At 47.3% G+C, this 11938-nt stretch overlaps 1 protein-coding gene across 1 annotated transcript in view; it reads right to left on the bottom strand.

Annotated features, from left to right (window-relative positions):
- Positions 1 to 1490: 1490 nt before the first annotated feature.
- The window catches only part of PGLYRP3 (peptidoglycan recognition protein 3), a 12724-nt gene continuing 2276 nt past the window's right edge, over positions 1491 to 11938 (bottom strand). The window contains exons 3-8 of the mRNA XM_010857541.1: positions 11695 to 11896; positions 9473 to 9591; positions 7893 to 8045; positions 6483 to 6681; positions 2305 to 2423; positions 1491 to 1669 (exon numbers count right to left, since the gene is read on the bottom strand). Coding sequence (XP_010855843.1) covers positions 1491 to 1669; positions 2305 to 2423; positions 6483 to 6681; positions 7893 to 8045; positions 9473 to 9591; positions 11695 to 11896 — 971 coding nt within the window. The remainder of the gene's footprint in view (positions 1670 to 2304; positions 2424 to 6482; positions 6682 to 7892; positions 8046 to 9472; positions 9592 to 11694; positions 11897 to 11938) is intronic.

Raw genomic sequence — 11938 nt, 5'->3', positions numbered from 1 at the left:
CAGGGAGCTCTGGGAGGATGGGGACACGGGACTCTGGAGACACAATAACCACTGCAGTTGAGCAACCAGAGCAGCTCTGAGTCTCAGACTGGGAGGCAACAGAACAGAGAGAATGCTGGTGGGATGATGTATCATCCAGCAAGTCTTCCCCAAAAGGGGGATGATAAGCACATTGGAAAGGGGAGCAAGGACTTGGTCCACTCATTCATTTATTCATCCATTTCTCCAATAAATACTTGTAGCACCTTCCCTGAGAGCTCAGTTGGTAAAGAATCCACCTGCAATGCAGGAGACCCCGGTTCGATCCCTGGGTTGGGAAGATCCCCTGGAGAAGGGAAAGGCTACTCACTCCAATATTCTGGCCTGGAGAATTCCATGAACTGTGTAGTTCTTGGGGTCACTAAGAGCAGGACATGACTGAGTGACTTTCACTTTTCAGACACTGCTGAAGAACTGAGGACACAGACACAAATGAAACTGGACAAACTCACAACCCAGTGGAGAGAATTTCTATAAACAATCACTGCCCTGAAATAAGGGCTGCATCCGAATATGGACAAGGTCGTGTGTGAACAGAGAGGAGGGGCTGGGATGTTGACCTGGATCACGTGTGAGGCTAGGAGCTGCCAGGCAGACGGTGAGCGAGGAAAGGAACAGGCCGAGCTGACTCCATCTTGAAAAAAAAGGAACCTCCAACTTGCATTTTCAGTGAGCTTTGAACTATGTGCCTGGTAGCCATGGGGCTAACATACCTATGGCCGAACTGGCCTCCCGGACTGTTCGGGATAAACACCAGATTCCATACCAAGATTTCCCGTCACCAAAAAGAATGTAATAATCCCCTATGTAATCAATCACCTTAATCTTTATGGAATCCATTGGTGTAGGCTTTAATGCATAACCAGCTGACCCTTCTGATGGTGAATCATGGCTGTAACCTGATTGTATCTCCCTTTAACACTTTACAGGCTAGGTTTAAGGAATCTGGGGGTGTGGACTTGAGTAGTAGACTTAAGGTATATAAGGTTTTCACAAAAGTCGGTCAGCATCCTTGGCTAAGAGGAGACTTTGCCTTGGGCCGGCTGGTGTAATGAAACTGCACTCCACTATCTGCGTTGTCATTCTGAGTGAGTTTGTTTCCCGGAATGCATGGCTACAACATCGGCAGGGGAAGGCACACCAGGAGAGGGGTGTGTACAAAGGGACAAGAAGGCTCAGCTGGGTGAGGAGGTGGGTGCTGGGGAGAGGAAGGTGAGGAGGGAAGGAGGCTGGGTGCAGACTCAGAAGGCTGGAATGCCCCACTATGGAGTTTGATCATATGGAACTGATCCTACTAGTTAGGAAATGATCATACTAACCTGAAGACGAAGAAACAGGATGGGGCTGGCAGGGAGGGGTTGCAGGTATTGAGCCAGGATGGAAGGTGAAGAAGGGGAGGCTCAGAAGCCAGGGTTGGGGAGGGGGTGGTATTGGAAGGAACTGGGGTTCCCTCATTGTCTGAAATGAGGCCAAGTCTTAATGATGTTGTACAACGCCCGTCCAGGAGACAGAATATCGGTCACATCGCTGTGCCCCACCAACAGGTAGTTGGGGACCAGATACCCCTTGACCACGGAACAGTGGATCAGGCTCTGAGCTGCCTCCAGCGCTGCAGCATTCGGTGGTTTTTCTGCAAAACACATTTAGCCAAGCCATCACTAGGGTCTCAAGGTTACTTGCTTTGGGCAGGGACAAGCACCTAGCCCAGTCTCCCTCTATCCCCGTCAACACCATAGCCAACAAATTCCTGTAAGTTTCTGCAGCCAGGCACATTGGGAAAGCAAGGTCATTGTGCTCCCTGATTCTGCCTTCTAGCAAGTTCAAAACCTCTCTGAAAAATAACTGCAGCTCAACACACCACTTCTCAACAGTCACCACAGGGCAGACATGGCAGCACCAGACCGTCCATTGCTTGTCCATAAGAGATAGTGGTGCTCCCCAATGCTGTTGCCATGGCTACCAAGGAAGAAGCTACATTTGCCACCAGTGCTATGAAAACACCAAAGTTTGCAAAAGATTTTTTTTTCTCTCTTGCTCCATGCTTGCATTGGGCATGGCTCTAAAGACAGATAGAACCGGGTATTGGTACAGGTGAATTTGGAGGAAATGTTCTGCCTGAGAGGGACTCCTGGGGACCTGCCTCTTGCACTGAGAGTCCCACTGACACTGTCGGGCACCACAATGCATCTTATCCCCATTGCTTCCCAGATATTTCACATAATACTTCATCATCCAGAGTCCCTCTGCTCCATGTTGACCCCTTACCTACAAAGTTGCCTATGAAGGCAATTCCTAGGCCAATATCGTTGTATCCGTATGTGTGTGAGCCTTCGGTATGCCAGCCAACTCCTTCATACACACCACCATCCTGGCCCACCAGGAAGCTAAGGTCAGGAAAAGGAAATGAGAAAATTACTCTGGGGAGAACTGGCTTCATTCACTCCTTGAATCATCAATTCATCCTTTCATCCACTTACTATTATTACTATTACCATTTCTATACTCTTACCGTGTGTGCCAATGTGAACAGAGACAAAAAGGCAAAAGAAAAAAAAATAAATAGTCCCTGAACCTAAGAAATGAAGACAGACAGTGTCAAGCAATGATGAGAGCAGCATCAGTCCACTGCCACATGGTTACACTAGTAATGAAAACTGATTTTTATTCTGATCCTGTTGGCCACTAATTTCTTGATGTTTTCTCTTCCCTGGTTCTCCTCCCCTGGGACTCTGGTCTCATCCCTTCTCTCTTCTCACTCAACATATTCTCCCTGGACAACCATCCAGTCTGATAATTCCAATTGTTGTTGTTTTTTAGTCACTTAAGTTATGTCCAACACTTTTGACTGCTTTTGACTCATATCCGCTCATGGCCTGTAGCCCCCCAGGCTCCTCTGTCCCTGGGATTCCCCAGCCAAGAATACTGGAGTAGGTTTCCGTTTCCTTCTCCAGGGGATCTTCCCAACTCAGGGACTGAACCCGCGTCTCCTGTGTCTCCTGCTTGGCTGGCAGATTCTTTACCACTGAGCCAGCTGGGAACCCATAGCTCAATTACAAGCTCTAAAAGCCAACATGTCCAAACAAACCCATCTTCTTCCACAATTTCCTTAGCCAGAAAATTGGGCATCAGACTGAATGCCTCACTCTCCCTCTCCGAGCCCCATCCAATCAACATTCATGGCTTGTCAACTATTTCTCCTGTTTTAAATTTCTCCACTTACCTCTATGCCAACAGCTGGTATGCTGTTCCAGGTCACCATCACCTGTTCTCTGAATTACTGCAAAAGCTGTCTGCCCAGAGTTTTACCTCCTGGCAATCCATGCTTAAAACAGCCCCCAGAGTGGTTTTGCTAAATACAGATACCATCATAGGGCATGGATTTCCAGTTGCCTTTCAAGTAGAGTCAGCCTGTCAGGACCAATGCCCAGGCCCCTGTGCTGTGGCTCCTGTCAGCCTCTCCAGCCTTCCCTCTCACCAGTCCCCTCTTTGTAGTCTGTTTTAGGTAGGAGTTAAGCTTCTTTGTTGGAGAAGGCAATGGCACCCCACTCCAGCACTCTTCTTGCCTGGAAAACCCCATGGACGGAGGAGCCTGGTAGGCTGAAGTCCATGGGGTCACTAAGAGTCGGACACGACTGAGCGACTTCACTTTCACTTTTCACTTTCATGCATTGGAGGAGGAAATGGCAACCCACTCCCTGGAGAATCCCAGGGACTTCGGGGCCTGGTGGGCTGCCATCTATGGGGTCGCACAGAGTCGGATACGACTGAAGTGACTTAGCAGCAGCAGCATCAAGCTTCTTTGTGGTCATCCCAGGTGGTGCTAATGGTAAAGAACACGCCTGTCAATGCAAGAGATATAAGAGACACGGGTTTGATCCCTGGATCAGGAAGATCCCCTAGAGGAGGCCATGGCAACCCACTCCAGAATTCTTGTCCGGAGAATCCCACGGACACAGGAGCCTGGTAGGCTACAGTCCATAGAGTCTCAAAGAGTCAGACATGACTGGAGCAACTTAGCACACAAGCTTCTTTCATTTGTGCTCTGTCTGGACTCCAGGCCCTTGTATATGCTGCTCCCTCTTGCCTGGAACACTCCGTATCCTTCTTTGCCTGACTGACCCCCACTCTGTACCCATGTCCCAGGGTGGATGCCTCTCCCTGCTGAAGCCCTGCTGTGATACCGTTCAGTCCTCCAAAGTCTTGCTAGAGGTCCATCCTGGGCACATTCTGTTACTCATGCATCCCAGTGCCAACACTCACAATCGTCATGACCTGTTTATCCTCTCTCCTCCACAAGGGAAGGAGCCAATTCACCTCGCTGAGCACCAAGCACATAGCGTGCGTACATGCTCAGTTGCTTCAGTTCTGTCTGACTCTTTGAGAACCCATGGACTGTAGCCCACCAGTCTCCTCTATCCATGGGTTTTTTCAGGCAGGAATACTGGAGTGGGCTGCCATTTCCTTCTCCAGGGATTGTACCTGCATCTCCTGCATTGCAGGCAGATTCTTTATTGCTGAGCCACCAGGGATACCCCAATAAATATTGGTGAAAAAGTAAGAAATGATGAATGGGAGGGCCCTTTGTCCATTCTGAGCACAGTTGGTGCCAGAGCAACAGATGCTGTATCCTGAGGCTGCAGTGGGAGTGAGCATCATAACAGGCTTCCAAAGTCAAGGGACAGGAATCAAGCCAGTCCCCAAAGGATGAATGTGAAAGGAAACTAACATTCCCTCAGATCCTGGCATTTTCCATTTGGAATTTCCACATTTAATTTTTTATTAACTAAGCTTAATAACCATAGCAAGGCTGTGTAAAACCCTGTAAAATGCAGCCATAGTTTTCTCCTATTTACAAAGGCTGTTTTTAAAATGGGAGTTCAGAGGAGAAAGGCAGCCATCCCAGAATGAGACATGTGCTTACTCAGTCATGTCCAACTCTTTGCGACCCCAAGGACTAGAGCCCACCAGGCTCCTCTGTCCATGGGGATTCTCAGGCAAGAATATTGGAGTAGGTTCCCATGCCCTCCTCCAGGGGATCTTCCCAACCCAGGGATCGAAGCCAAGTCTCCTTCATTGCAGGTGGGTTCTTTACCATCTGAGCCACCAGGATATATACAAAAGTAAACCCACCTGAGACTTCATAAAATTTGTTGTGATTAACTCACAGCTTCCCTGTAGCTCAGTGGTAAAGAATCCACCTGCCAATGCAGGAGACACAGGTTTGACCTTGATTCGGGAAGATCTCACACACTGTGGAGAAACTAAGCCCATGAGCCATAACCATTGAGGCTGTGCCCCACAGCAAGAGAAGCCACCACAAAGAGAAGCCTGCATCGCAACTAGAGAATAGGCACCCCCCTGCCCCCCACAACTAGAGAAAACCAGCACAGCAAGGAAGACCCAGAAAGTGAAGTCACTCAGTCATGTCCGACTCTTTGCTACCCCATGGACTGTAGCCTACCAGGCTCCTCAGTCCATGGAATTTTCCAGGCAAGAGTACTGGAGTGGGTTGCCATTTCCTTCTCCAGGGGATCTTCCCAACCCAGGGCTCTAACCCGGGTCTCCTGCACTGCAGGCAGACGCTTTACCATCTGAGCCACCAGGGAAGCCCATGAAGACCCAGACCAGCCAGTAAATGAATAAATAAATTTTTTTTAATTTATTCTTTTATAGGTTATCACTGAATCACTTTGCTGTATACCTGAAACTAACACAACATTGTAAATCAACTAGATGCCAATAAAATTAAAATTAGTACTAATAATTAAAAGTTATCAGACTTTTATCTAACCCTAAACTTCTTCAAGAAAATTCCAAGGGAATGCCTAAGAAGCTTCCCACTGTTCTACTAGCTTACTGTGTTTCTTAATTATAGACTTGGCATTAAAGGAACCGAAAGAGAACATTTTTTTTTCACTTTGTATTATCAAACAGATAAGGTATTGTTGCCCTACTGCAGAGAGGAGGCAAAAGAAGTCCAGAGAAGTTAAAGTTTCCTGTGTCTATAAATGGAGTAAGCAATACCAGAGGTATTGCAGGATTCTAACATCAGAGAGAGCAAGTTTGGGGTTTGGCTCAAGGGCAGCAGGGGGTGAACAGGGTCTGGGTTTCTGGCTGGTTGGAAGGGATTACATTTAAAAGGCATGGTCCATTGACAGCCTCCCATAAGGGTCTCACAGTCTTGGTTTATCGCTATTGTTTTAACATCTTCCTTTCAGAGTCTTCCCAACCACTCATGGAGAACATGCCCAGGGGAGATAACTAAACCTTGGCTAGGCTCTGAAGAATGCTCAGGCCAGAATCCTGCACAAATAAAAAGATGATGTCTAATGTAAAGCGCCTGGCACAAAGGAAGAGCTTGGTAAACACCAGCTCCCTCCCCAAGCCTTCCTTCCAATAGCCCTGAAGAAAAGGAGGGTCACGTGTGTACCAGTCGCACTTACTGATATCCGATGTCACAGAAGTCCTTTGCGTCAATGTGGTAAGATTGTATATCTCGGACGCGGATCCGACAGTCCATGGATACATTGCAGGTTGCCCCAGCGGTGTGGATGATGACAACATATTTGGCTGGGAGGCTCATTGTAGGGCAGTGTGTCTGTCTGGCTTCCCAAGCTGACCTTGTGATGATGTTGGGGCAAGCTGTGGTGAGGGGAAAAAACAATGAGATGCGAATTTGCCTGTTCCCACATGTGGACAATCTCACAACTGCAGGCTGGTAACTCCTCAGAATCCCCAACCTGTGTTAGTGGCACCCACTAACACAGCTTAACATGTGAGATTTTGTGGGATTCTGGGAAAGTCTAGATAGGGATTGTCTGGGTCAGGCAGCTGGAGCCAAGGGACAGAGGCAAAAGTCAGCTTCTGATAACAACTATGGAAATCAGCATGTGAGCAGAAGGGAAAAGACTACTGATATCTACATGCTTGAATATGCACTGCAGATAAATGCAGATATGTGTACTTATATGACAAGACCAGTGTGCAGAAATCAGCTGACTTTCTGAACTGATCACATGCATATGGTAATTTAAAATCTCTAAAGAATTCTAACTGTTATTAATGAAGACAACACCAGTCTGAAAGCAAGACAAATTTTAAAGATTTGCAACTTGAAAAGCTTAATGAAAAACATTCTTGAGTCCTAGGCAAGACCCACTCTAGCAGAGAGTGTTAAACTATTGAAAGTGCTTGTAATTGTACTGGGTTTAGGTTGCTGCTTGTCTTTCCAAAATAGTGCATGATTTTTATTATCCAACTTCTTGGACTATTCACACTCATGGCAGTGTAATCTGTGAACCCAAGTTTTTCTCAGTGTGTTGTGGTCATGTGGAAGGTTGGCTTGTTTTGCTTTTAAAAGGTGCGTGTGAGCGAGGGAGAGTATGAGACAGAGATTGTGTGTGTATGTATATTCATGTAATATACACAAATATATATATTTTACCCCACTCCATTTCTATGCTTTATTCTTCTCCATAACCCTGATGTTACATCTAACATCATATACCTTTTACTTATTGATTCTTCATTTTCTATCTTTCTCTACTTAAATGTGCAGTTTCATCGGTTTTGTTCACAGCTGCATCCTCAGTACCTAGAAGAGTGCCTGGTATTCAGTAAACATTCGTTGAGTGAAAACATGTGTACATATATATTTATGTCAAGAATGGTTCCATGGCTATATGGTTCCAGTGGAAAGGAGAGGCCAGAAAGGTGCCCTCTTAGAATTTTCCAGATCTCAGCAAGAGATGTTCTTGGTCTGAGAAACCAATGAATATCAATAAGAAAAGGCATTCCCTACTGTTTCTGGGTGGTAACTGGGAGGAGGATGAGGCAGAATGGAGAGGCTTTACCTTTCCTGGGCATCAGTGGCTGATGAGGGACCAGGCAGCTCTCTGCTTTCAAGAGAAGTGGCTGAATATACCTGGGGGATAGGTGACCATTTTTTATGGCATAGAAGATCAGGTCCTCTGCGGCTGATAAGGCAGTGGGGCTGGGACTGCTGCCTGAGAGAGGACGACATGGAGCACAGAACTATTAGCAGAAAGTTCCAACCTGGTCTAGATGTAGAGGGAGGATAAGTTGACCCCTTGAGCCTAAATGACTGATGGATGAGAAGAGAAAAAACCGGTCCAGTAGCCAGGACAAAGAGGCTAAGAGACAAAGAAGTACTTACACACAGCTCTTAGAAATCAAGTTGGTGACTTCTTCCAAGTGCCTTATTTATCCACTCTATCACTATGTGGAGTCACTCGGAGACAGTGAAAGCTACATGTAGGAGGCCCACCTGACCAAGTCAGGAATGCCCTCGCTTGGAGGAAAAGGTGACTGTATTTATTTAATAGCTTCCACAATCAGACATGAGGCCAAGTGCTCTTCACATCCATTAACTCATGTAATCCTCACAGAAATAAATGCTATTACTAGCCCTACTACTTGGAAGATGAGGATCCTGGCAGATGCCAGTTAGTTGTTGTTGGCTCCTTTTTTTTTTTAATTGATTTGTTTTAATTAGAGGCTAATTACAATATTGTAGTGGCTTTTGCCATACATTAACATGAATCAGCCATGGCCTACTCTGTGCTCTCCTGTGCTTTGCAGAGGACTAGAAACCTGCAATGGCACCCCACTCCAGTACTCTTACCTGGAAAATCCCATGGATGGAGGAGCCTGGTGGGCTGCAGTCCATGGGATTGCTAAGAGTCAGACACGACTGAGCGACTTCACTTTCACTTTTCACTTTCAGGCATTGGAGAAGGAAATGGCAACCCACTCCAGTATTCTTGCCTGGAGAATCCCAGGGACAGGGGAGCCTAGTAGGCTGCCATCTATGGGGTCGCACAGAGTCGGACATGACTGAAGCGACTTAGCAGCAGCAGCAGCAGCAGCAGCAGAAACCTGCAAACTACATTTCCCAGACTTCCTTGCTTGCTGGCCACTGGTTGGGCTCTACTAATGGGAGACACTGGAGGCAGAGAGAAGCCATGTTTTTCTGCCTCTGCCAGTTCCTAATTATCAACTTCAAGGCTTCCCTGATAGCTCAGTTGGTAAAGAATCCGCCTGCAATGCAGGAGACCCTGGCTCAATTCCTGGGTCGAGAAGATCCCCTGGAGAAAGGAAGTATTCTGGCCTGGAGACAAAGAGCCGGAGACGACTGAGCGACTTCCACTTTTTTCAGACTCTCAAAGTGATGGCAGTAACTATGAGCTCAAGCAGTATCAGTGGTGGCTTCAGCAGCCTCATGGGAGTACAGACCAGAGAGGAGAAAGAGAACTCCAAAAATGCCCCATCATGGAATCCAAGGGAGAAAAGAACTTCAAGAGAGGGGCCATCATCAGAGAGAACAACATGATGTAAGCTGAAAAGATAAGAGTGGGTGATGGAAGACAGTGCAGACAACTCCTTGGTAGAGGGCCAGAGGGGTGACCATTACCTAGATTATTCCCAAAGAATGCGAGGCCCAGGGAGATGTTGTTGTAGCCCTGGGTGTGCAGGCCTTGGATGTTCCAGCCAACACCTTCATACACTCTGCCATCGTTCCCAACCAAGAAGCTGCCAGGCAAGGAAACATGATTAAATGGAAAATTTCTGTAACAGAAAACTTCTCACCCATCCTCAGAATGCAAAAAGTTCTAGAGGCTCATATGTTATAATAACATAACAGTGAGACCGAGTGGAATAATGCATTTTAAACTTCCAAGAGATGCAGGAATATGTCTTTCATTTTCTTGTGACTTAGTTTACCTGTGTTTCCCAGAATCTCAATTTAAAAAGACTCATTTGGTTCAAAGTAGAATTTCAATGTGTGACTCTCAAGAACCTGAGAACTTTAGTTCAACATTTTTCAAGGGCATGAGAATCCATTTGTCATGTTTTTAAATTATAGGACCAAGCACTTGTACATTGAAAACAGTTGACCAGAATTTAGGGATTCCTTTAAGTTAACGTTTTCTTCAGTTTCTCCTTAGAAATCCCTAAGCTCTTTTTTATCACAGAAATTTGGTTAGGATGTTCCTTTTCCCAGTTTAGTTTTTAAGGCCAAAGTTTTTTTGTTTTTTTTTTTTCCTTCTACCTCCTCTTCTCCTTATAACTTTCTTGTCTTCCACATTCCAGTTGCAGTCTTAAAAACTTTATTTTCACAACTCTTACGTGTTCAGCTTTTAACAGGTCATGAATTTCCACAGCAAACTGAGCACAGAAAGAACATTTCCCCGAAGTCACCAAAGACCCCGAATGGAGTGGAACAGACCTCCTAGCCTGCAGTGACATCGGCCTGAGAACCAGGTGGGGGCCTCACTGTGTCCACCGTGTCCCTGGCTTTGCCACAGTACTTTCAGCTACTAAGGTACTCTGTCCCTGCAGCCTTTGGTCAGCCCAAAGTGAATAGTCCCTATGGCTACAGCAACTGCATCGTACAAACTAGAGACTGCTGCACTGTCACCCCAGAAACCTGGCTGCGAGATGCAGTGGCTGAAGCAGGCAACCCAGCAGTGCCACAACGGCAGAGTTGTGGTGGCACTCATGGTAGGCTCAGCAGCTGAGCTGTAGTGAACACGGCACCCACAGAGGGCAGATGGGAAGACTCCAACCCTGGCCTTCGGGGGCTCTGGTGACCACAGTGGGGGCTTCCAGCTGCTCTTACTTATTTGCAGTCTCAATAAATCAAGGATAGGATGTGGGTTACCCTTTCCAAAGTGGATAATTCAGAAAGCATTTATACTTGTCCTTAGAATTCAGGCAGGAGGAGAAGGGGACGATAGAAGATGAGATGGTTGGATGGCATCACCAACTCAAGGGACATGGGTTTGGGTGGACTCCAGGAGTTGGTGATGGACAGGGAGGCCTGGCGTGCTGGGGTTCGTGGGGTCGCAAAGAGTCAGACATGACTGAGCGACTGAACTGAACTGAACTTAGAATCAGGGAGGAGAGCACCATTCCCTCTCTCTCTCTCCTTCTATAAAGAAAAAGGGGAAAAGAGGAGGTTGTGGGCATCCACTCCACTGATAATCCTCAGAGAGCATACTCAGTACACAACACAAGCCTCTCCTCGCCTCACACACTTGCAGGCCCTCCTCCCTGCATCCCCAGTGGTACGTCTCCTGTGGGATCCCAGTCTCACTGTGAGGGGGCCCTTCAGGGTACCTGGTGGAGAAAGCCCTGTCTGTGAGCAGAAGTGGAACAAGGCAGGACTAGCAGGCAGCCTGGGAAGAGTTCTGAGTTCATACTCCTTCTCTGAGTGACTTTCAGCAAATTCTCTAACTTCTCCAGACAGCATCCCCCTATGACACAGGGGTGGTAAATATTTCTCCAGCCCATTCCTCAGTGTGGCAGGGAGAGCCTACTTGAGTAGTACTTGTAAAGACCTTCGTAAATTGAAATGTTCTTCGAGCGTCAAGAGGGAGACTGTACTTATCACACAACCTCCCTCACTTCTTTCCTGGAACTCCTAGCGGCCAAGACCACATCTGAATATGTGGCTCACGGCGGTCCTCCTCATGACCCCTGGGAGACTTGGATTCTGTTTATATTATCATTTTTTATTCATTAGAAAAGCAACATGAATGGGAAATTAAGAAATGCAGAGAAGGGGGAACAGGAGACCCCCTCAAAGGGAGAACTCTAACGTGGGCTCCAGGGACCCCCCCAGCCTCTTACTTGTAGGCCACATCACACCAGCCTTTGGTGTAGACGGAACGGGACTGCAGGCCCCTCAGCTTTTGACTGCACGTGTTTTGCTCCTCACATTCCATCCCTGTGATCTGGTCCGTGATGACATAGGCCACGGGCCGGGTCAGCTGGGCCCTGCAGGTCAGGGATCTCGCTCCCCACTCCTTGCGGGAGACAATGGTGGGTGCACCTGGGGGGAGGAAACAGGGGGAATAGGCTGGGATGCTGGGGC

The sequence above is a fragment of the Bison bison genome, unplaced genomic scaffold (genome assembly GCF_000754665.1).
Source record: "Bison bison bison isolate TAMUID 2011002044 unplaced genomic scaffold, Bison_UMD1.0 scf7180017864381, whole genome shotgun sequence".
Classification (NCBI taxonomy): Eukaryota; Metazoa; Chordata; class Mammalia; order Artiodactyla; family Bovidae; genus Bison; species Bison bison.
The sequence above is the reverse complement of the archived record's forward strand: the minus strand, read 5'-3'. Positions and strand labels throughout refer to the sequence as shown.